Genomic DNA, 24097 nt, shown 5'->3' on the forward strand with positions numbered 1-24097 from the left:
TTCATTGAAGCGACGATAAGAGCACCTAAACTAGCTTGTTACCTATATTTGAGTAACACGCTTCAGTACCACGTATCAGCGAAAGGGAGTACCGAAAGAGGATTATTCCTATGGACAGAGCAACGCCCAATGAATATCATATCGTGAGTCAACCTCAAGACATTACAAGTCGTCTCTATTCAGGAGCATGAATCAGCATCGAACTAGACTTCATGATTCAATACTCTCAGCTACTCTACGAAGCATAGGCTCCGGGCCATACGATGTCCACTATTCCAATCTTGATGAAGAATTAGACCCCATGAATCTACTATCTTACCTCTAGACGCCACGTGTAGCTTCAAAGCAGTACTTCAAGTCACACCCAAGTCAACGGCCCTCGTCACTTTATCATATAGAAGATGGTTTAGGCGGGTTAGGCGAGTTAGACCGAATACAAAGTCCAACAATAGATCAAGATGTCTCAAAAAGCATTTAACGCTATCTTCCATCTTTCTTGCGAACCTAATTTTCTCTCCTCCTCCTTATAGATAACTACGCCTTCCATCAAACACATGTCCTCTTTTTCCACCACTAACACCGTTATATTTCAGCACATACCAACTTGTGACCTACTATATCCATTTCTACAACTACCAAGCCAACTTACTATCAGAAACCCCTTCACAAATCAATCTCAAGCAGGCCCAATGCCGATCGATATAATTATACCACCACCCGTTAGCCGCATCATCTACGAGGTGCCACCGCCACACATCTACGGCCCTCTTCATCCAACCCGTGATGCTCCCGGCCCACCGAACCGCCCGCTTCCAAAGCCGCCGGTACGTCCTAAATGCGCAGTGGGCGGTCCGGCCCTCTTATACCCGACGACTATCCTCCGGTCTGTTACCATCCTGCGCCCTATGTCACCTATGGAGCCCGGCGTTTTTGCCGAGCAGGTTCCGCCGGCGCCGAATGCGATATTGCTACGACGAATCGCATAAGAGGGTTAAGCTAAGAAAAGGGGGGTAATATTGGCTCTTATTCTTCTCAAGACAGTACTACCTAGGTAGGTATGGACCGAGCTTTCCAATGGGTGTTCAGGGCTATGTTATGGGATATCAACATCGCTTGACAAAGTTGCCATTTAACCTCGTTGTTATTACACTCCTTACCTAGGCCAATACGATATATCGTTATCCTTTTATGAATCTTCTTGTGTGAAAATTATATTTTGAAGCAGCCTCCTCGAAGCTTATAGGTCCTTGTCTAATACTTGTCTAATACAAATTGTCTACGCTTTCATTCTACATTCATGAAATTAATTAACTAGTTATACTACAAAACATTTAATGATTATATTGTCTATCCGGCAGCGTTAGTTTTATGTGTTACTTGACCACGTAGCACTCTGCCACCAATTACGCCTTTTCAATCACTAACCATTTGTTTACATCTTATTGATCACCTATCAAGTTCCTCTTAACAACAAGATCGCCAGCCTAGGCAGGGCCGTGGTCCAGCAATGTAACCTCATTGGTTAGCGAATCATATCCCTAGCGGTGATAAGATGGACAGGGGGCTGCCTGAATGGGCCTGAACGAATCTCAACTTGAACCCTCGTAAGTTTCGTCTTGTTTATCAACCCCTCTTCCCACACTTCTTCAGTAAGTATTCATATACACATATGCCAATTCCGTGAGATCCTCGTCGCGATAGCTTAGGATAGCTTAGGTAGCTACCGCATCCATGGCCGACTCTCGAACACTGCGCATCGTTACCGTCGCTACTTTCTTGCCTGCGTTTGCCCTCTGTGTCGCGCACGGCGTCGTCTCAGGCAGCCCCGCCCCCGCGGTCGGCCTGGTACCGCTCGCCTTCTCAGCCGGCGCAGGTATTTTTCTAAATTCGCGGCAGTCTAAGAGTAAGCAGACACCGTCAGAACCAGAGCCGGAACTGGGGCAAGGGGGTACCGAGGAGAGTGCTCTAGAACAGGAATATGAACGAGGACCAGAGACGGAAGACACGCAGCAGAGCCGAGAGACATCTGATGCACCCACTCCAGCTCCAGCACCGAAATCGACTTCGATCCACCCAATCCTCACTTTCGCCGTCGATACGATCCTTGCTGCAGCACTCATGGTAGTTTTAGTGTTCACATGGATTGATTCCAGCGGCAGCAGCTCTAACAGTGCCGAATCGGCCATGCTGGCCGCATACGCGACAATCCCACTACTAATTAATTTGTAGGTTCACCCGTGTTCTGATCTCTTTAGAAATCAAGCAAGAAGCAGACAAAATCATGATTTGCTAAACCCAGTGTGTTGTGCATAGTTTGATCCATCTCTTCCTAGCGGTACGCGAATTCTCTCGCGGCCTCGCAATCCCGGGGCTGACGCAATACCTCGCGTGGCAGGCTGTTCCGCCCGATTGTCCCAACTGCGGACACCAGCTACGACCAGATGCTCCTCCTAGAATGCCGTGGCTCGAAGAGGCGTCGCTGCCGAGGCCGAATCTTAAGATCAAGAGTGTAAAGTGGAAGTTACCAGCAATCCCGAAGGTGAAGGCGCCGGAATGGAAGACGCCGGCTTGGTTCAGGAATCGTGGCGCACGCGGGTATGCGCCCTTATTTGTTTCTACCGATCGCGATGACGAGGAAGAGACTACTGCACCGATTGCCCCGTACAGAGACGACCCCGAAGTGGGCGAGCCGTCTACTCGGCTTGAGGACCCCGAGACGCCGGAGCCCGAAGTGATTCCGGAGCCCGAAGTGATTGATATCGTGGGTAAGAAGAGCAAGAGGCTGGGGAGAAATTCCTCGTCGTCGCCCTCGGTCTAAAGGGAAAAGAGGCCCCCTTAATTCATCCTGGTGTCAAGATTGTCTGTGTTACTCCTTGTACAGCTTCTTTCCCGATTTGTTTTTCACTTTCATGTTTCATGGCTGTGCGTCGATTTTCTACGAATGACATTACCAAAACGGCGAAAGGAAAGCATGATACCCCTTATGATTGAAAGCTACCTAGGTGCTTATGGGCGTTCACATTGAAGAGTTTGGTAATTTCCAATGCTTTAATTGAAAATTTTAGATAGCATGAGTGGCCTACGAGCTAGAATACTCGAAATAGTGCCACTAGAGTAAACTACGCGATTTAATCTCATAATTGATGAAAGACGGTGTCATCAGAGATGAGAGCAAATATAGTTTATGAGTAGCTTTTCCTAGACGTCCCCTATCCTCTCGTGCTCTGTAGTGAAATCTACCCTTATTTCTTCTGTCATGATAAACTCATTGAAGGTTCTCGATAGCGCTTGAGATTCTTACTACGGCCTGTCTTTGGGTATATATGCTGGTCACTTGGAAGTTGGTTGATAATCTTGAGTTTTCAGTTTTTCCAGAATCAGTCCCTTTATATCCCTTGTCCACAGAATGCCGTCTGCGTGCTATCCGGAGTTTGGAGTGCGCTATTATGAAGCCGATATAGGTGCCTGTGAAAGGCTACTGTCCTCAGCAAGGGCCGGTCACAGTAATGTTATAGCCAACATAGGTAGTAACTAAAACAAGGTAGGCACTAAAGATGAAGGACAATCACCTAATACCATCCCTCAAGGCCTGGTATCTCAGCAGAATATTATTCTATCGGATAAATAGCTAATACTGCCAATTCTTGTTAGTAGGTAACGTAAGCGGTGATAGGCGTCAAGCTTTCTATCAAGCCGCATTTTCGGTCTCATCTTCAGGAGTAGGTAGATTAATATTATAGTACATTTCGAGAGTTTGACCTCGTAAGAACACATGAAGCACCAACTCAGTGCCCTCGTCCAGCATCCCTTTTCTAACCAAGTCTGCAATTAGGTAGTTGGTCCGAGCAAGCAATTCGGTAAGGGCGGCGCCCTCTTTCGGATTCTTCGAAGGGATGAATTCTTCATTTAATTCGGCGTTGATGACTATTCGGATTCCAAGAACGCCGTTGGGATAGAAGCTGGCGGCGACATCGTCGTTACCGTACAATATAAACATCAACGTATCCTCCTCGGGGATAATATTTTTGGTCCCAGGAAAGCTCGGTAGCGGACCAAACTCGGTCCAACCATCTGATATGCGACGCGCGTGTTGAAAAACAATTTCCCTTAAACGATCATGATCACCGGCGCGGCGAGCATCAGCTAAGCTCAGGTGCAACTCATCATCCATAGCATCTTGCTGTCTAAATTTTTCTACAGCGCCCTCAACATGTTTGGAAAACTGACGGAAGGAATAAACGTGATATGCTATATAGGCAACGATAGTGAACACCGATCCGAGGGCGATATCCTTAAGCCGGCTACCTCGTGACCGGGGTGGTGGAGAGAAATATGGACCAGGCGGCGGCGGCGGCGGCGCATAATTAGGGAAGCTGAGCTGCGGCCGGCTCCTAAACTGACGGTGATGGACGACTGGTCTTATCAATGAGGGCCTAGCCCGGGTATAGAGTTGCCGAAGCATGCCAGTTAGTTACTGGCAGATGTAACTATACTGAGGGCCGACGTGATTGACAATGAAGATGTGATATGAAGACTGGAGTGAGGCTTTGAAACCCCGATTCGCGTCGATCTTCAACGATGGGTGAACAACAATAGGCTAAAATTAGCAGCTGGTAGCACTTGACATTGACTGGTAGTAACCGACATTCCAGGGTGGTCAAAGCGTTTATGAATTGGGCGTCAGGCAAATATTTATAATTTTCTTTCTAATACCTACCTACATATACATTCTAATACATATACATATCCAGAATACCTCTTACTGTCGTGGAAAGCGGAATCTCTATACCAGCAGCGTGAGGATCCTGTATAAACGTCCGTATTAGACTTCTTACGCATAGTAATTTATTCACTCAAAAGGAGGCAACTAACCAAGAGAGAAAGACGTGTACTCGAGTCTCGAGTACACTATTTTGCCTTATGCGTCCTTTACACCAATACCCCCCTGGATTGCCTGCGGGGAATTATCCATCTCCAACATTTATTCCAGCATTTATCATGATTATTGCGAAGTCTCCAAATCAGTTACTAGGACCACTAAACTCGCGTGTCTAGCCAGGGTATCTCCACCATCCCCGCAACTACGCCATAGCATACCGTTGTTAAATAACGTGGATTAGCTCCTTGGGCGCTCATGTCATTCGTGGAATCTTTCCATAAAGAGATTAATATTTACTTGCGTTATCCTATCCTGTTTTGCTCGTCATAGCACAACCCAATGCCAATGCAGACTCAGATGCGGAGTAGCTGTTCATGCTTTACTGCCTAGGCAACATGTCCGGTGTAATATCCTACCGAGGTTGCAATGTTACGCAAATCAAGTTACGTAGCATGAATACTTCTGTCTTGTGGTTTACCCAGAAACCCGTATGTCGGAAATTGGAGATCGGGTTCCGCATACTCTTACATTCCCCAATGTATATAATATACAAAGGTATGGGGAGACTTCAGTATAGAAATCTCACCTGGATGAAGGCAAGTCCAGTGAGGCTTCGAAAAAAGTTGAAGAGGACTCCGGCTGTATTTCTGGCCCCTTGACCTTCCAAGAATGTCTCTACCTCGGACTATAGGGGCTATCGCCCTAGGCCTATTTAACTTTGCTTCCGCCCAGAACTATCCAAATATCAGTAGTTCGGAAGATGTTGTCACGGTGAAATGGATTGGCAACACGCCGACACTCAATTCGGGGTCGACGTTCGGACTTCCTTGGCCCCGGGGAAAATACCAAGCAAACCAGACCACATTTACTGGTTTGGGAGGCGACGGTAATGACCAGGTCCAGATAGAGTCATGGGTGACAGCTTACTGGCCGGATGATTCGATCAAATGGACTGGGCATGCACTTGGTGGATCTGAGAAGGTTTACGAAGAGTACAAGATTACCGCGTCTGCTGGAGTTGAGACTAATACGACCAAGCGCGCAAACCCGTCCACTCAATCAGGTTTAACCGTCAGCGACTCCAACGACGAGATTACCGTGAATACTGGAAAACTCACTGCGACATTCCCTAAGTCTGGAAACACCCTCTTAAGTACTATTAAGACGTCGAGCGGCAAGATTGTAGGGCAGAACGGACGACTGATACTACGATCGCAATCCGGTATCGCGGATGACGAGGGAAACACAACTTCTATAGACAAGCTAAGATTCGAAAGTACCATCGAAGAAGCCGCCGTTGATTCCAGCAAGGACGGCACAGTTAGGACCCTAGTAACTGTCCGTGGAAAGCATCAGACAACTTTGGGTACCCATGATGACTGGCTACCGTTTATTCTCCGCTTTTACTTTTACGCGAATTCCGATGCCATCCGCGTTGTCCATACGCTTGTATTTGACGGGAAGGGTGATAAAGACTTTGTTGCAGGAATTGGAATCCAGTTCGACGTCCCTCTAGCTGGTGAAGAGTTGTATAACCGCCATGTGAGGCTGGCAGGCCCTGACGGAGGACTGCTAAGCGAGGCAGTGCAAGGCATTACAGGGCTACGAAGGGATCCTGGTAAGGAGGTTCGCAGTGCCCAATTCAAAGGCGAACAGACACCTGATATTTCATCATGGGATACCCGCGTCTCCTCGAGGTTAAAGTGGATTCCCTCGTGGAACGACTATAGCTTGGCTCAACTTTCTCCTGATGGATTTACCTTGAAAAAGCGCACTAAGCCTGGTCAGAGCTGGGTCAAGATCCCCGGAGGCACGCGAGCCGGCGGTCTGGCTTATCTTGGCGGTGCTACGCAAGGTGGTCTCGCAGTCGCTCTTCGCGACTTTTGGAAGAAATATCCAACAGGTCTAGACATCTCTAACGCGGCTACGGATGTTGGTCAGATAACCCTATGGCTATACAGCCCTTCTGCCGAACCTATGGACCTCAGACCCTTCCATGACGGCCTAGGGGAAGACACGTATGACGACCAACTTGATGCACTCGAGATCACTTACGAGGACTATGAGGGAGGTTATGACACACCTTATGGTATTGCTCGAACGAACGAAGTATTCCTATTTCCGTTCGATAAAACACCCTCCTCAGATACCCTAGCTGCTCTTACTGAGCACGCCAACGAACCCCCCGCACTTGCGGCTGACCCGGCATATATTCAACAGACAAAAGCTGTCGGGTCATACTGGGAGACGATTCCCGACAACTTGACTGAAGCAGCACGAACGGTTGAAACACACCTCGACTTTTTGATCAAGTTCTATCAAGATCAAGTGTCTCAGAGACGATGGTATGGATTCTGGGATCACGGTGACATTATGCGTATGTAACATTCAAGATTTTTCACTTCTTTTAATACGTTTCGAGGGGTTAGATTCCTTCGTTGATATACTACTCTTATTTCTAAGCTCTTTTTTCTAAGCTCTTTAAGAATAAAATCACTAACACGTTATCGTAGACACCTACGACGAAGACAGACACACCTGGCGCTATGATATTGGAGGATACGCTTGGGACAACTCGGAACTTTCGCCCAATCTTTTCTTCTGGAACTACTTTTTGCGCACAGGAAGAGCGGACGTGTACCGATTTGCAGAGGCCCACGCACGACACACCGGCGAGGTGGACGTTTATCATATCGGTCCATTCAAGGGTTTCGGTACCCGTCATGGTGTCCAGCACTGGGGCGACAGCTCTAAGCAGATCCGTGTATCGACACCCATCTACCGACAAGTGTTTTACTACCTGTCCGGCGGCGACGAGAGAACTGGAGAACTCCTCCACGAGCTTATGGATGCCGACCAGGCATTCCTCACTGTAGATCCGCGTCGCAAGGTCCGCAAGGACAACGGTACCTATGTTATTGACCCGACTGCTCTAGACCTGGACCTCGGTCTGGACTGGTCGGGCTTAGCATCAACATGGCTACTCGAGTGGGAGAGGCGCGGCCCACGATGGGAAGAAGCACGGTCAAAACTCAACAATACTATGCACAGCATCGTAAAACTGAAAAATGGCTTTGTTACAGGACTGGGTCTCTACAATCTCCATACGGGCATCATTTCACCACCAGCTACTGACCCGGGGAACCTCGGCAACGTGACCGTGTCCCATCTCTCGGCTAGTTTTGGGCTGCCAGAGATCATCTCGCAGCTGACGGACTATTTAGGAGACGACCTACCGACCGGCTTCGAACAGGTTTGGCTGGATTACTGCTACTACTACGGCGCCGGGGCAGCGGAGCAAACGGCGCGATATGGAGTCAGCTTTGGCAGCTTAAACTTGAAGCAGGGGCACTCGCGACTAACTGCGTATGCGGCCAAGAAACTAGGCAACTCGACGCTGGCGGCGCGCGCGTGGAAGGAGTTCCTCAGCACCGACGGCTTATCGCCATCACTTCCCTGGACGAGCGAGCACCTAAACGGAAGTGAAGTTCTAGTACCGGTCGATGAAGCGGCGTGGGTTTCGACCAACGATGCTGCGCTGTATGGGCTGGCTGCGATCGAGAACCTAGCCCAAGTTGGTTATGCCTTATAAGCGTACCTTAGTTGTGTATACATAGTAATGATTTATTATCATATTTCAATGCATCATCACTAGTTTTCTACCTGGAAATAAAAAAGCAAATCATACTAATTAAATTACTACTTGGATAGGTTAGGTTAGGAACTTGGATATCTTCTTAATACCAAGTCTCGTAATGCTCCTCCTCATGACTGCCATTGGGAACCAAGCAGCATGATAAGCTTTCAATCCTCAACTCAATCAAACTCATCCATATTTGTCCTAAACTGAGAGACTTCCCGATGAAGGGGTGTTTCTCGGGCAACAATTTTGCCGTCTTGGACAACAAACAGGTTGCTCAGTTCGACAAATAGGTGTAACTGGACAATATTGATCAGACGACCTAGGTTATCCACCAACAATTCAAACACTTCTACATCATGGTCCGTCTGGATTATTCCGTTCTCGATGAAGACTGTGAACAATCTGACGTACCTTCCAACGTCCTCTACACAGTCGTCGAGGAAGTCTGATAGTAGAATATACGAGAACGGCGAGCAGCCCTCGTTATTAAGCTTGTTAACATCTGCGCCGTTTGCGATAAGGCGTGGTATGAGGGTAGGGACCAGGTAGTCACCGAATCCATAGAAGGCCATATTATGTAAACCTGTATATGAATCGTCAATAATCTATACATCTTAATGGGTGAGATATACTTACAAGTTTCACCCTCCTTGTTGACCCACGAAGCATCAGAAGCGCCATTTTGGAGGAGAATCGTCGTCAGGGGGAAGCAACGGACCACAGTGGACATCCAAAGAGCCTTGGGATGTCTGAAAAGCCATCCGGAATGATCAATTTCGAAGAGAAGCTTGAAAACTTCACAATACTGCTCCCGATCGCGTATATCTTCGTCTCTAGACTTGAAGTACGAGCTATCCTGCTGGACTAGATGTTGTAGTACTTCATCAATATTAGACATTTCAAGAGAATCTTCTGCACCTATGTCGATAAGATATCGACAGATATCTATCTTATGAGTGCAGAGAGCGGCTTGAAGAGGTGATAATAACACAGACTTCTCGAAGAGGTAGTATGCAAGACCTCTCATCTGGAAGACATTACGAGCGTTTATATCCGCACCATATTCGACTAGAAGCTTAATTATCTCAAGATCATTCGGGCTTTGAGAGGAACTAGAGCATATTGCCATTATAACTGTCCGGTTGTGCCAAGTTATCTTGTTAGGATTTGCCCCGTTTTTGAGGAGGCACTCAACAGTGTCGAAACAAGATTTCGGTGATATCGTATCCGTGGTAAGGACAGCAGCAAGTAGCGGGAAAAGACCATCACCATCTTCTTGGTTAACTTGTGCGCCATATTTTATCAATAGGTCTACAACCGTTGCCAAATGAGCCCCTGATGCGCGCACTAGTGGCGCATATCGAGTGCCAGGAGAACCGTGGACGTTGGCACCCATGCATATGAGCTTTTTAGCCAATTCCACCATGCCAGAGTGAACTTCTTCATCGTAAATATCGTTGAAATCAGTATGCTTTGACAAAATCCCCAGGTCGCGCTCAAGGCCAAAACGCCTACAAAATTGTTTATGTTTCCTGTCATCCATATCAGGCCAAAGGTAGAACAGCTTCTCTGCCGTTGCTTCGCTAGCAATCCCGCGGAGAGAAATAAGGCACTGATCCAATGCGGAGGGTAGATCGTCAGTAGGAGGATGGATATTCGCCCCGGAATTAATAAGGAAAAAAGCTTCTTCGTACCAACAGCAACGAATAGCTCGCAAGAGTGCAGTGGGTTGTCCATTAAACCCAGAACACCGTCTATTAGTTCGCGCTTCCATATTTGCACCGCACCGAAGGAGGCACTTCATTATCGGGATGCTATGCGGTGTTCCTAACGCCCACATAAGGGGAGTTGCGCCATCCTACAGAAAGTCAGTAATTGTGGTTTCCAAAGAAGGGGAGTATTTGCTCAGATATGGATATTACTTACAGTATCCTGGATGTCGACAGGGACCTTTTGTTCGCCTTCTAAAAGTAGTCGTATGGTTGATAAATAACCACCGCGAGCTGCCCAGTGTAGTGCACTAGACTTCCTTTTATTTATTTCAACATTTGTTGACGCCCCTAGGCTAATAAGCATGTTTGCCACAGCCTCATTGCCGCAACATAAGGCGGTGTGTAATGGCGTCCAATAATAAAACTCAGACTTAATTTCCTTCCGGTGGTAACGAGGTTGACAGTTATAAATCGCATGAGCAGGAACGTCCAAGAGAGCACCGTAGTCAACTAATAATTTGACAAGCTCGGTAGATCCAGCTATAGCAGCGGAGTGGAGGGGAAACCAGAAGTTTCTCAAAGCCAGACGCAAGTATTTCCTTACTCTTCTTGTTCTTTTTCTAGTTCTTAAGTTCTTGTTGTAAGTAGGAGGATCGGTATTATGCCTTGAACGGCGTTCTACAACCCTCTGCTTGCGACTAATTATAGAGCTGAGAACGGCTCTAGTGTCTGTCATGTCGCGAATCCATTCGATTCCCATAAGATCCTCTAAAAAAAGGTCTCGGGAATTGGATGTGAGCACATTTGGGCTTTGCCTTGCCTTGAGAAGCTTCTTCACTATCTCAATTTTGCCAGCCTCACAGGCCCAGCTTAGGATATCCGGGTAGTTCACAGCAGCAAAAGAGTATAAGATAGGGTTGACAACAAAGTGAAAGCGTCGACTTGTAGCGGAAAGGGAACTCAAGTCGGCTGTACGGTTCAAATGCCTCGAAATCTCCACAAGGAGCTCGTTGGGCAAGCTTGTGATAGATGTCATACTGAAATAATTATCAATGTGGACGCTACGGTAATACGATGCAAGCTTCGGGGGAAGTTTTGAGGGACTGTGATATTGGTGATGAGGTGATGGTCTTATTAATGAGCCGCAAGGCAATATCGAAGAGTTGGAGGGAAAGGAAGAATATATAATCATGCTAATGACTTGTATGTATTCACTCAACTAGGATAGATGGCACACAATTAAAATGAAATGTATCAACGTGTAAGTGATTACGAATGGCAACGTGTGTAGTACAATGAAATTGTTAGGATATGACTGAGAAGTGGGATACTCAAAACAATAGATGAGACTGAATAGATAATATACACCCCCTTTATGTAAATGTCTTGGGTTTGGCAAACAGACAGCAATTTGCACTTCTACCAACCAGAGAGGAACCTGAGTCGATGTTACCTAGGTACATTGTCGCTATTTGCGGCATTATTATGTCTATAGGTGTTTATATATGAAGAAGTCACCAAGAACCATAAAATCTAGGTTGAGATATAGTATAGATGGGAGTTTTTATATCATAGAAGGGAGTGCTCTATTCTATATCGGCTTTGAATACATAGAGAAATCATCGGGAAATCCAGAGAAGCTGAACAATCCTTAAGAGAGAAGAAGAAGAAATAAAGGAAGAAAGAAATTATTATCATAATAAAGGTTCTGTTCAACAAGCTACATGTACCTAGGTACCTAATAGCTTAATTCTCTACCTAAGCCACACTAACACTCCAGGACTGCTTCTTTGTTCTAGCCACAGCGCGCTGCCACAGCCACAGTGGTTTAGATAGGTTAGGTACCTAGGTAGGTACTAAGTGACGCTAACAAGACCGAAGCAAGCCGATATCGACACATCGACGCATGGATGCGGGCTTCAAACACTACAAACTAAAAATTCGCCATACACTACAAATTAATAAATTCGCACAAGACAGAAATTAGCAAGACATACAAAGTGCAAAATGGCTTCCCAACTACAGAACAGCAAGTTAGGGTTCATCGGAGGTGGTAACATGGCCGGTGCCATTATTGGTGGTCTTGTGGCTAAGGACATTAACAAACAGAATATTATCGTCTCGGAGCCTTGGGAGGTGAATCGGGATAAGATTGGGGCGACGGGGGTGCGCACAACTACATCCAACGCTGAGGCCTCACAGGATGCGAATCTCCTCGTCCTCGCAGTGAAGCCGCAGGTCACAAAGGGTGTATGCCAAGAGCTTGCCGGCGCTTGGGCCGAGCGCACGTCTCTGCCCTTAATTGTCTCTATTGCCGCAGGCATCACGCTGGAGAGCCTCAAGGAGTGGCTGAAGCTTACCGACGGGCGCACACCTCACATTATTCGTGTTATGCCTAATACACCAGCTTTGTTAGGTGAAGGCGCATCAGGTCTTTTCGCGAGTGGTGATGTGTCGCAAGAAGAGAAAGACTTGACCGCGGCGCTACTAGGCAGCGTGAGTAAGGTGACCGAGTGGGTAGATCGGGAAGAGTTGATTGACGTCGTCACCGGCCTGTCAGGTAAGGTCCATTCCCGCCGAATCGAAGCCTATTAAAAACTGATCAGAAGTGAACGTAATTTAGGCTCCGGACCTGCCTACTTCTTCGCTATGGTTGAGCATTTGATCGAAAGCGGGATAAGCCTAGGGCTCTCGCGGGAGCAGGCAACGCGTCTGGCCAAGCAGACTTGCTTTGGAGCGGGCAAGATGTTAGTTGAATCGTCTGAAGAGCCGGCGCAGCTACGAATCAATGTTACTAGTCCCAAAGGAACTACGGAGGCCGCCCTGAAAAGCTTCGATGTCTCGGGGTTTAAGGACACTGTTGCTAAAGCCGTGAAGGCGGCAGCCGACCGAGGCAAGGAGCTAGGAGAGACTCTTGCCAAGTCATAATTCTACGCCGAGTCCTTACTACCTGTTGACTACCTAAGCTTTGGGAACGTTGAAACTTCCATCAAGCTGGGTTCAAGGCCATTGATCGCCAACTAATATTGGAGCAATACAGGTCTTAAGTTGACTAATACTGTTGAGTCAATCTGCGCATGTGCGTGATGATAAATCAAGAATAACAGAATAGACGGAACAAAGTAGAAATTTTTACGTCTAGGTCAAGTATCATAGGTACCTCTCATATGCGCAACTCTCTTACTAGTAGCCTGCCCCTTAGAGTCTGTGTAAATCTAGTTGAGCTAAATTTACTGTGCGTCCTGGTATGTGAGCAATGCCATATTCCACACTTCGTCTCTTGAGGCGGATATATCATGTGGATATTGCCTCGCATTCGGTTATGGCTTTCGTAGTCACCTGAAAGTTGTTAACACGAATGAAGCACTCTTATTCATCAATATCAGATCACCAGACCAACAAAACTGACAGAATGAAGTCCCGTTTAGCCGGATACAGATACGAACTCACAACGTCGTCGTATAACATAACCATACGTAATCATAGGAATTTGTAAAGTGATCATTACTAACACTTGTTAGGAAAAAGGGAACTTTCCGTTGTATTATTAAGATGCATATACAATATTAGTCAGTTAAGACATTGAAAGGTTGGCGTATGACAAATCAACCTCCTCGTTCTATCGTGGCGCTATTATACTAGGAGGTAGATAGGTCGTTGACCGAAACCCCGCGTTATTGCCGTCAAGTTACTAAAACAACGAGGGTAGTCAAACTGTCCGCTATGGAGCTACGTGGAGAAGCTATGCCTAAAGGCGATTATCGCCTACAAGCCCCGGATACTTAGCAGCTTATTGCTGGCTTTATACGCATCGGAACACTATGTCATTTTTCTTATAGTTACTCTAATAAACAATTGCACTCCCCGTGAATCTTTGACGGCACGTAAAGGCTCGTGGAAAGTGGATCACATTCAACGGCTCCAGCTTGAGACGACCTGTAAGCACGTGTAAGAAGGCTGCGCCGTGATCTTGAATAGGGCACTTGGTTTTGAGCTTGTGTGAGAACCAGGACCATGGGTCAGGACGGGACAGCCAACCCGGATATAGGATGTGTCCGTATAAGCCGAAGGTGGTATTTCTGGGGTATAGCTGATCCGGCGGTTCCTTTACTTAAATACGACCCATTTACGGGCACTACTTTCGTCGCGAAGCCCGAAGGCTCCTCATATACGCGGGGTTCAAGACCAGTAATATCTGGGGTACACGTAGGAACTGGGGAGAGAACGTAGCATACAGTGCTCAACCCCTACTAGTGACATCTTGATCTGCTTTGGAGTAACTGCGGAGTTGCCAATCTGAGAAACGAGCTGTCTCAAACAAGCTTTACTCAACAAATGAAGTCATGAGTGTCGTCTCATGTTCTATTGAGGTAAAGGGTTAAGAGGGTTAAAGAGCGAAGGACGTAGGTGATACAGGAATATATCGATATAATTTGTATAATACGTACCGATCCAAATCTCCATAGGACCAGGTAGGTATAAACGCTGTCTTGTCTAGCCTTGCTTAACGTACTATGTTCATGTCTGTACTTTGGTGTCGAGCGTACCATTAATAACGCTGTTGCTATCAATTACGAAACCATATATCCCCTATGTGTCTAGCATTAGCAAAGTGTCTTAGAATGTCTAATAGGAAAAACAGCGGGGGAGCTATTCTATCTTGACGGTTAAACGTTGAGTTTATTTGGAATGTTCAAGATCGACTAACAAGATCAAACAGTTAACTCACCGAGGTATTGCGTATAGTAACCTCTTGTCCTCCTGGAGTCCCCGTTGCACAACAGTCCTCAACCATAATGCAGTCATATCCGCGATAATATGCGTCAGCTAGAGTTCCCAAGACGCATCGGTCCGTGTTTACGCCAGCAAATAAGAGAGTCTTAAAACCACCAGAATCTAACTCCTTGGCAAACGGCGTCTCGCCGTGCCAGAAGCCCGATATACGATTTTTGCTGCAGAAAATATCCGAGGCGCGTGTGACATCATGCAAAGCGCCATAAATCGCTGCATTCCACGATCCTTCCATTAACAATCGACCTCTACCCTCTCCCATGTCAGAGCCGGAGCCGCCTCTAGCGTGTTTGCTCTCTGAAGATGTCGTAAGCATGGTCCTATCGAAGGACCGTTCGGCGGCCGCTGGCATGGTTTCGAGGTCCTTCTCACTTAATCCCCAGTTCAACCAAATAATCTAGACCCAGTACCGAGGTCAGTGCGGAGTTCAACACGCGTAGAATATTATATTTTCATATTTCATTTAAATATGCGGGATATCATAAGAAGATAACCCGATTGTACATGGACCGACTCTGGGTGCTAGCATTATTACTATACCTTGACGTCAATCTCGCGGCATTTTTGAATGAGTTCAAGAGTACGCTCCACTGCAACCAGACCGGTGGGGTGATTATTGCAACTTGGATGAAGGAAAAAGTTTTGCATGTCAACCACAACCAGAGCGCTCAGACTCGGCGCCAGCGTGATCGATGTATCCGTAGGACCCTTGGTCGTGCGGAGGGTAAACGCCGACGAGGAGGATCCGCGAGTGAGGTTGTAGAGCTTGGCATCTTTGTCATAGCTCCATTCGTTGCCTTTTGGCCCTAAAGTCAAAACCCGAGACATAATGAGTCGATTAGAGGCGCCTGGATTTACGTCAGTATCTATCCAGACTGATGTAATAATATAACTGGAGGCTTTTTATCCCGGATATCCTAGATGTCTTGGTGATCTAGAGGTCTGACACAGGTGGACGTGTTGCGAGCGGGGAAAAAAGGAGAACGAGTCATGATTTAGTTCCCTTCCTCGCGGCTTGGAGATTACCATTTTCGGACACCCACAGCGCCAATGGCGCAAAGTTGTCATGCCTTTCTACGTTGCTGGCGTACTCCTTGCATCCGTCTGAAGGCGCGTGCAGCTGTTGTATTTGTAACGGAATTAGTCAGCGATCAATATATATTAATAAGTGCTCTATAGGTATTATATTAGATGTGTAATAGTATAAAAGGTCCAAGTCTTCTCGTGTAGACAGACTGCTCAATATTGTCTACGACAATCAACGTTAGCTCAAACTCGATATAGCTTTGTTTAATTAGAACCCAACGTTTGAACAAGTCCTCTTTGACTTCCGCATCTTCTTACATTATGGCTGAAGCGAATCAGTCTGGCAAAGTCCTTTCGCCTTCTTATCTTGCACACGTTGTGCTTAGGACAGGGCGGTTCAAGGCCGTGGTTGAGTTTTATAAGGTCTTTCTAGGTGCGCACGTCGTGTTAGAGAGTGAATCACTAGCATTCTTGACCTATGACGGTGAGCATCATCGTATCGCTATCGTATCAATCCCTGGCTTGGACGATAAGATCCGGCTGAGCGCTGGCCTGGACCATATGGCATTCACCTTCAAAACGTTAGACGACCTGGCAACGGCCTATCTGCAGCGTAAAGCCCACGGCATACTACCCGTCTGGTGTGTCAATCACGGACCAACCACGAGCATGTACTACCAGGACCCCGACGGCAATGTACTCGAGACGCAAGTAGATAATTTCGACAAGGTCGAGGAGTCCACCAAATTCATGATGAGTCCCGAGTTCGTCGAGAACCCTATCGGCGTTAATTTCGATCCAGAGGACCTAATTAGACGATTGAAGAGTGGCGAACCAGAATCGAGTATTAGAAAACGTCCCAATATCGGTCCTCGTGGGATTGAAGAAGTTCCGCTTATACATCTGCCACTACCTGTCGTTAAGGAGGGTCACGGGCTTATCGAAAGTACTGCTTGATGCCACGAATGCATTTGAATAGTATCTAGCCGTTCTATTTGTTGCCATGAGAAGAGGAGGTAACAATGTAATGGTAATAAGAAAGAAGCGCAAAATAGTTCGAGTGATCGGGGCCGTTTACTCAGTCTCATTTCCACAATCAGTCAATAAACTGCTTGAGAAAAGCAATCACCTATCTATCTACATCTTGTCAGCGTGATTCTATTTAAAATATAATGTAGAATTCACCTTTAGTCATTAGACCTCTACATTGTAGCTCATGAATACTAAGTCAGAATCTAGTAACACAGCATCAATAAGTCAGTCATCCTATTGTCACAACAAACTTCCACGATGGTGGCCTAACGGATGAAGAGGAGATACGATACTACATCCAAATCCAGTAACCCTACGGGTACCTTAGATGCCAATTGCCGAAGACACGACGCATTCCGCATCGCCTGTAGAAACACCCGAGATTCAAAACAATTGATCGTTTGTCTCTTCACAATGAACCTTCAGCTGTCTCGTTCTGGTGCTTCTACAATGTCATTCGAAAGCACGAAGGTTGTCAGACCGGAATGAGGGATTCCTGGGGGGTATTAGTGAATGTTTGGCGAGGCGCCGGCCGAGCTTAATTCGTCAAGACTGAATCGTTATGCTAGCGTACGATGCTATCGACCTCGAACCGTTCATCGGGTCCTTCGGGCCCAATAAAGGAGCCCAGGAGCTTTCAAGGAGATTCATAAGATTAACCCCCTATGATCCACTGTCCCCGAATTAACCGGAATAAGCGGTCCGTCAAGCTGGGCTCAAAGACCCTAAATTATAAGAGCAAATTAACGAGATGGGATGAAACGAGAACCGACAAGCCATCTTGCCACATCAATGATCGACGCATAATGCTCATCATAGATTGACATAAGCATCAGCGCGATTGAAGGGAAAATCGACCCGATATGCCGTTACTGTGCATTACATAGATCGACAAGTAAGCTGAGGACATTCTTATTCCCCAGTGTTCCAAGCATGATATTCGATCTCATCGAAAGTCTATTAGTCGATCAGTAAGATTCTATCAAGCAAATCTATTCATCGAGAAATAGACGTGATATTCCCTACCGATTGCACCAGCCTAGAAGTCGAGATAAACATAACCCACGAATGATCTTGTCGTTGACTGTATTTTGTAACCGTACACCGCCATCAGTGGTAGCTAAGTACCTAATATAGACGATTCACCAAGACAGCTAATAATTAGACCACCGATTAGCCAACTGTGGATAATAGTCATTGTGAGCGCCTTGTTTAATCAGTGCTGCACCAATTGTAGTAACAATTTCCGCTATCAAGAGAGGTTTAACTTGGTAGAAGAAAAGTGAGGTTAGACAAAACCCCCCTGAGTCTCGTAAGTCGTCTCAAAACCCCCTACGGAGCTGTTTGATCGCTCTCTGGCAGGGATATTTAGCGAGGGTAGGGGGGTTAAAAAGTGTCGGGGACAGCCGTTTAGAGAATATGGTGGGCCTTTAAAGGCGCCAAGCTGTCGCCGTACCTAGCTCGACATTCGAGAAGGGTTAGTAAAGCTCTTCCTCTGATTACTCTTCTTGAATTCGACACTACATGAAGCTCCTTTAGGGTAATAGAAGAGAAGATAGCATCAGAGAGAATTAGCATGCGAGCCTTTGCGTTGAACTTGCGAATAAACCGCTCTCTTTACGATTAGGCACCTAGGTAATTAAGTAACATAAGATTCAGCTGCCTTCCAAGCTTCCATATTACTGCTAACTATCAGTATGAATAACATGATTGGCGATCTACAAATACACCGAACCCAGCTACTGCTGATCTCTGTGCCTCAATTGAGCCTCACCTGAAGATTTTCCATCATACAATACCTATGTAGTAATCTGTAAATCGATACTACTATGCTCGTACTTCGGAGATAAGCATGAAAACAATATGATACCTATTGAGCTTCGTCCATAGCCGTTATTTACTAACCCCTGACAATTTAGAACAGACGCACGCGCAGCCAAGAGCTAATTGAAAGCATCTCCTGGGTCATATTTGTTTCCGCCAACAGTTCCGCTAGCCGCCCATGGGATCTCAGGTGATTTACTGCGGTATAGAGAAAAGAGAAAATAACTTTTTTCTCTGCATTGTTGAACACCGTCACCGTCTCTAACTACCTACCTTCCTAGGTATCATATCTAGTCTACATAATGCGCTCTACTATTTTCGAGAGACAAGGCATATTCCGTGTACCCTACGAGACGCTTGACATGGGATGAATGTCCGCCAGAAGATGCCACGAGCGGTCATATCCTTGCCGCACCATGCTAGCTCACCATCTGATCTCAACCCTGAAATGAGGTTTGATCTGCGGAAGGGGCTCGCCAAAGCCTGCCCTAGACTGGTCTATCCCAGCTGATCGCGCTGGTGTTGACTTATAGCGATCCACGTAGGCCATCTATATAATTGTATTACCCCAGCTTCATATCGTGAATTCTTCTCTTTTTTTTTCTCTATCAAGCTTCGGTTCGTTCTTTGATATCCAATTCCTTTCAGTTCTGTGAACTTTTCGTTCTCTTAACCTTCCTTTCGTTCTATCACTACCGCCCGGTCGGTCTTTACTCGTTTTATTCAATAAACTTTCCATACCTTTTAAGGAAACTGAATCTGTTGCTTGACGCCAACTCTGTTCTTCTCCGTCATCATGTATACCAAGACCACATTTATCTCGGCTCTATTGGCCGTTGCCGAAGCCCGTTTCGGCCAGGAGCAAATCCCCGTTGCCGATATCCAGGCTTTGGGTAGCTTCGGCAACCCGGGTGAAGCTGCCACTCTTTCTGGTGCTGTTCCGGGCGTGCTTCTCGCCGCTGCTGACCCATGCGCCAAGCTCACCCTCGCCGATAAAATTGTGACGAGTCTTGGCAACGACCCTCAGGTCATCGCAGCAGCACAGAACCTCGTTGCTTCTGAGCAGAACTTCAACCCGTTCGCGGTGTCGGTACCCAGCATCTGCGGTGATGCCAGCCTACCGGCCACGGAAGAGCTCCGTGGTATCGTTCCTCTAGTTGACCCTGCCGTAACAGGCTCGGACGTTGAGAACGCCAACTCGGAGACCTCGTTAAAGTCTCCCTTTGACGCTACCGGTCTCAGTGTTGCCGACGTTATGACTGCCCAGGGCTTTTCCAACTTTACAGTGAAAGGAGCTGCTGCCGGTGGCAATGCCAACAATGGAAACAATGACAATAACAATAATGCCGGTTCTGACTCAGCTACTACTGCCGCCCCTTCGGCAACTGCTTCCGCTTCTGCTACTAAGTGCGTCAAATCAAAGAGCAAAACGAGTGCTGCCGCTGCTGCCACCTCTTCTGCTGCTTCCAGCAACAACAACGGTAACAACAGCGGTAACAACAATGCCAACGATGGTGCTGCATCCGGCCAAGCAGGTGCCGGTGCCGTTACTAACGCTGTTACTGGTAACTTCCCCGGTTTCCAAGCTTCGAGCCTTGGTCTTGACTTCGGTACTTGCACGCCTACCGTCAAGTTTGAGGAATCCCTCAACGGCCGCAAGGCGGGCGAATTCACCTTCCAGGCTCAGGACCCCGTCATTAACAAAGGCCAGCAGGAAGCTCGTAAGTGTCTCCCCTCTTAGAATTTATTACTTTATGAAATACTAACTTTTCTCGTCTTAGTCAACCCTAACATCATCTTCAACCGCATCTGTGACCAGCTCGGCAACGTTTGCAATGCTGCCGCCGACGCTATCACCGCCTGCAAGTCAGCTCAGGCCGACCTGGGTTCTGGTGCCAAGGATGCCTCGACGGCTAACGCCTGGAACGAGGCTCTTGGCTTTGCTGGTGTTGATATCAACCCCGACAATGCTCCTCAGCAGGGTCTTATCGGTCACACATAAGTGATGTCGATTGGGGTTTAAAGTGAGGTAGTGAATCCATGTCTGTTCGCTCTGTGATCTTGCACAGCGAAGACTTTTAGAGAGATAACGTGTCATGACGTTTAAGAATTTTGTTGTATGTACATTAAATACAAGTCTTGTAAAATCTTACAGTGCTATTTGGAAATGATTGAAATGAGTGGTACTACACATTGAAGCATGCTCTTGAAGATGATCTAGCCGTAGATGAACTGGGGCGAATGTAGGCGTAGCAACGTTAAAATAGGGCGTAAAAAAAAGTGCCGATTGACTTGGCGAAATCCTCAATTATATCATTGTAACATATATCAGAATGAAATTCAGTCTATTTCACATTAGTATGATTTTGAGAACCACACTTTAAGAGGGGACTATACCCTTTGTTAGGCACTTATTTTGACGCCGTTCTGCAACGTTAATATAGGGCGTCATGGGCTGCTAATTGCTAATGCAAGAAGGGTCTGGTGATGGTTTGGTGATGATGTTTTCCGTATCTAGTTGCTTCTAATAATAAGGCGGCTTTCAGGAACATGCTAGAATATGACGTCGTTGGGCTACAGGCTGGTTACGTTGTATGCGCCCCCGTAGTTATCCTAAGAAATTGACTGCCCTAATGAGAGGAATACGAAAAGATCGACCAAGCGCGCTATGCTATTGGTGGATGCAATGCAACCGTTGCGGATACCAAGGAACATGGGGCGAGTCGGCTGAGCCGAATCATGATATTCAGCGGGATCGACATCTATGAGGAACTGGAAATAAATATATAATGCGATCCCTATCAGCAACATCAAGGTTATTCTCGCCTTATGTTAATCACCAGTCTCACTTGATATTTAATCTCGACTACAGACGTAAGAGTTAATTGCTTACAAGACTCTCGCTTTAACAATACATATACCTACTTTCGTTCATATCAACATCCAAGATATCAACATCCAAGATGAAGGTCTCCGCTGCCCTCGCTTTTGCTACCACTGCTCTGGCTGCTTCTCTGCAGAGGCGCCAGTCTCAAGATTACGACATTGTCAACTTCGCAGCTGACTGCATCCCCCATAGCACGTACTGCTCGTAAGTATTTATCATATTTCCAGGTTCCTTTGCAACATGATAGGAAGTACTAACTTAAACCCAGTTATAACTTCAACGTTGTCACCAATCCCATCTTTCCTTTGGATACATGCAGTGCTTTTGTGCAAGGCCCCGACGTCTTGCCCGAGATCACAGATGGGAAGTGCAACAACACGGCTTACACGTGGACAACGACCAAGGCTTCAGATGGCAGCATCAACTTCGCCATCTGGTACCCCTTTAACTCGCGCTCCAACATCACCTACTGCCACACCATCCCCACCAGCCAGATCACCACACAGAACAACGGTGCGGTGAGCACTCAGCACTACACCGGACCAAGGAACTTCACGGCTTCCATCTTAGACTGCGTTCCTCCGACTATTAGCTCATAAGCGCTTTAATGGGTGACTCGATGGAAAATGTTAATGTATATATTACTCTTAAATAGACTACTAGAAGCTGGTGATAATGTTTTAAGCTACTCGAAAATATACCTATTTTCCGCCATTTGTGCCAAGCCAAGAAGTTATAAGTCTTGTGATTGACCACCATCCACCACGTCTTTTTTCTGTGCTCTCCTTGTCAAAGTAGTCCTGGAGTTCATCCATCATTTCCCTAGTTTGTCGCTGGCCGTCTTTGAAATCGTGCCAGAATCTACGGCATAATTCCGGCAGCTGTGTATCGTCCAAGAGTCCGTCCGCATCGATGTACTCTGCAATGTATGTCATCATGCCGAGGTAAAAACCGCTATATTACTCCCGATGCGCAATAGATAGGCGCATATACGCCTCAAGAATGGTGTGTGCAGTCGGGATGACAACAGGAAATCCCTCTTTTGAGAAGGCACCGTGACCCCTGCCGTGTCTAGGACGTGGAAGGATAGAGTCGTCAGAAGCGAAGATGTAGCGCGAAGCTTGTGGCCTAGTATGGCTGAATATATCTTTAGAAGGAGGTAGAATAAACCATAGGGTTTCAAAATGCGTTCGTATAGAAACATCCACCTCCGACGTTCCAAGATGCATATGGAAAGATGGGGCTGGTTGTTGTGTATACTCCCTGGATACAACACATGATCCAGGGTCTGGGCATTTTTTCAGATTGGATCCCTTCAGCGCGGCTACGGCGGCTGAGACCTTTTCATCCGGGACAACGAACTCTATTCCCTACGCCTAGTTAGTGTCAATCATCACATTAACCGAATATAGATGGTCAAGTTATACCCCGATGATAGACGGTACTCCGTACACAGTTAGGAGATAATCACCCCACAGAACTGAAGGTACGCCAGCATCCGACAATAAGTGAGAGATAGACTTGACGAAGTCTTCATCAAGTGAATCTACTTCTAGTTGAACCATGTCTAGATAGAATATATGCCAACGAAAATGCACAAAGGTTTGACGCTCGGAGTTGAATAAGTCCTGTATGTGAGCTAGAACATTAAAAAGGAGCGTTGAGAAAGACTGTCAGGACCTTGAATATACCCATCTACAGATTAGTGGGGATTGAACTCATATTCCACGAATAACTTAATACGCTGTTCATTAAAGCTTCTTTTAAGGAAGATAAATTAATAGTCTTGTACGACTGTTGGTGCTGTTGGTGCCCTTGGAGAAATAAGAAATAATACAAACAATGATATATCACATTAACTATTCCTTATTAATATATGATCTTAGCGTCTATGATCTGGACTTGGTTAGGTACCCCAAACATCTGCCCCAACCTTTACTTGAACACATGAATGGCGGGATGGCTTTGTGGAAATACTTACCTAGGGGATGCTATACTAAGGTCAGATGATGATTTGCAAATATTCAAACCGTGATCGAAAGCAACTCACCCATTCATAGGATGTTGATTTTATCATAACCTTAGACGGACCGGAGAGTATCAAGCCGAGACTATTGGCACTAAATAACACTCCATCTGTTGAATATGCCCAGTGGTTTTATTATAAAACTCCTAACGACAGGCTGGTTCAGATAGACTTCGTTGGACATTTCCAGGTAACTATCTTTGCCCAAAAATCAGTTAACCAATAATTTAAACTACTAGATTTTAATTACTATAATATAGGCTGCCTATTTCCCACT

General features: G+C 46.4%; 11 protein-coding genes across 11 annotated transcripts; 7 read left to right on the top strand and 4 right to left on the bottom strand.

Moving 5' to 3' along the window:
- Positions 1–20: 20 nt before the first annotated feature.
- Positions 21–1017, top strand: F4813DRAFT_286049 (uncharacterized protein). The gene has a single exon (XM_049240548.1). It carries the CDS (start codon positions 555–557, stop codon positions 984–986), a length of 432 nt encoding a protein of 143 aa, XP_049094972.1. The 5' UTR covers positions 21–554; the 3' UTR covers positions 987–1017.
- A 440-nt stretch (positions 1018–1457) lies between these two features.
- On the top strand, positions 1458–3198 carry F4813DRAFT_376287 (uncharacterized protein). Its single transcript, XM_049245099.1, has 2 exons — positions 1458–2225; positions 2314–3198. Exons 1-2 carry the CDS (start codon positions 1732–1734, stop codon positions 2816–2818), a joined length of 999 nt encoding a protein of 332 aa, XP_049094973.1. The 5' UTR covers positions 1458–1731; the 3' UTR covers positions 2819–3198.
- A 107-nt stretch (positions 3199–3305) lies between these two features.
- F4813DRAFT_376289 (uncharacterized protein) lies at positions 3306–4637 on the bottom strand. Its single transcript, XM_049245100.1, has one exon. It carries the CDS (start codon positions 4460–4462, stop codon positions 3689–3691), a length of 774 nt encoding a protein of 257 aa, XP_049094974.1. The 5' UTR covers positions 4463–4637; the 3' UTR covers positions 3306–3688.
- A 557-nt stretch (positions 4638–5194) lies between these two features.
- On the top strand, positions 5195–8532 carry F4813DRAFT_286139 (uncharacterized protein). The gene is made up of 2 exons (XM_049240549.1): positions 5195–7256; positions 7393–8532. Exons 1-2 carry the CDS (start codon positions 5549–5551, stop codon positions 8469–8471), a joined length of 2787 nt encoding a protein of 928 aa, XP_049094975.1. The 5' UTR covers positions 5195–5548; the 3' UTR covers positions 8472–8532.
- Positions 8533–8695: 163 nt separating this feature from the next.
- F4813DRAFT_400487 (ankyrin) lies at positions 8696–11362 on the bottom strand (the record flags this gene model as incomplete). Its single annotated transcript, XM_049248272.1, has 3 exons — positions 10449–11362; positions 9159–10380; positions 8696–9105 (listed from the first exon to the last, which is right to left on the bottom strand). Exons 1-3 carry the CDS (start codon positions 11268–11270, stop codon positions 8696–8698), a joined length of 2454 nt encoding a protein of 817 aa, XP_049094976.1. The 5' UTR covers positions 11271–11362.
- A 428-nt stretch (positions 11363–11790) lies between these two features.
- Positions 11791–13543, top strand: F4813DRAFT_376293 (pyrroline-5-carboxylate reductase). Its single transcript, XM_049245101.1, has 2 exons — positions 11791–12794; positions 12858–13543. The coding sequence occupies exons 1-2, from the start codon at positions 12242–12244 to the stop codon at positions 13160–13162; spliced, it is 858 nt and encodes a 285-aa protein (XP_049094977.1). The 5' UTR covers positions 11791–12241; the 3' UTR covers positions 13163–13543.
- An 842-nt stretch (positions 13544–14385) lies between these two features.
- F4813DRAFT_286204 (Isochorismatase hydrolase) lies at positions 14386–16112 on the bottom strand. The gene is made up of 4 exons (XM_049240551.1): positions 15566–16112; positions 14964–15422; positions 14683–14824; positions 14386–14514 (listed from the first exon to the last, which is right to left on the bottom strand). Exons 1-3 carry the CDS (start codon positions 15851–15853, stop codon positions 14753–14755), a joined length of 819 nt encoding a protein of 272 aa, XP_049094978.1. The 5' UTR covers positions 15854–16112; the 3' UTR covers positions 14386–14514; positions 14683–14752.
- Positions 16113–17182, top strand: F4813DRAFT_286203 (Glyoxalase/Bleomycin resistance protein/Dihydroxybiphenyl dioxygenase). The gene has a single exon (XM_049240550.1). The coding sequence runs from the start codon at positions 16373–16375 to the stop codon at positions 17006–17008; it is 636 nt and encodes a 211-aa protein (XP_049094979.1). The 5' UTR covers positions 16113–16372; the 3' UTR covers positions 17009–17182.
- A 2521-nt stretch (positions 17183–19703) lies between these two features.
- On the top strand, positions 19704–20909 carry F4813DRAFT_394157 (uncharacterized protein; the record flags this gene model as incomplete). The annotated part of the gene is made up of 2 exons (XM_049247522.1): positions 19704–20628; positions 20689–20909. 2 exons carry the CDS (start codon positions 19704–19706, stop codon positions 20907–20909), a joined length of 1146 nt encoding a protein of 381 aa, XP_049094980.1.
- An 864-nt stretch (positions 20910–21773) lies between these two features.
- On the top strand, positions 21774–22532 carry F4813DRAFT_286339 (uncharacterized protein). Its single transcript, XM_049240552.1, has 2 exons — positions 21774–21998; positions 22063–22532. The coding sequence occupies exons 1-2, from the start codon at positions 21871–21873 to the stop codon at positions 22391–22393; spliced, it is 459 nt and encodes a 152-aa protein (XP_049094981.1). The 5' UTR covers positions 21774–21870; the 3' UTR covers positions 22394–22532.
- Positions 22423–23539, bottom strand: F4813DRAFT_376308 (uncharacterized protein). The gene is made up of 2 exons (XM_049245102.1): positions 23222–23539; positions 22423–23164 (listed from the first exon to the last, which is right to left on the bottom strand). Exons 1-2 carry the CDS (start codon positions 23357–23359, stop codon positions 22754–22756), a joined length of 549 nt encoding a protein of 182 aa, XP_049094982.1. The 5' UTR covers positions 23360–23539; the 3' UTR covers positions 22423–22753.
- Between the last annotated feature and the right edge of the window lie 558 nt (positions 23540–24097).

This window comes from Daldinia decipiens, assembly GCF_022478715.1.
Source record: "Daldinia decipiens strain CBS 113046 unplaced genomic scaffold F4813scaffold_55, whole genome shotgun sequence".
Lineage (NCBI taxonomy): Eukaryota > Fungi > Ascomycota > Sordariomycetes > Xylariales > Hypoxylaceae > Daldinia > Daldinia decipiens.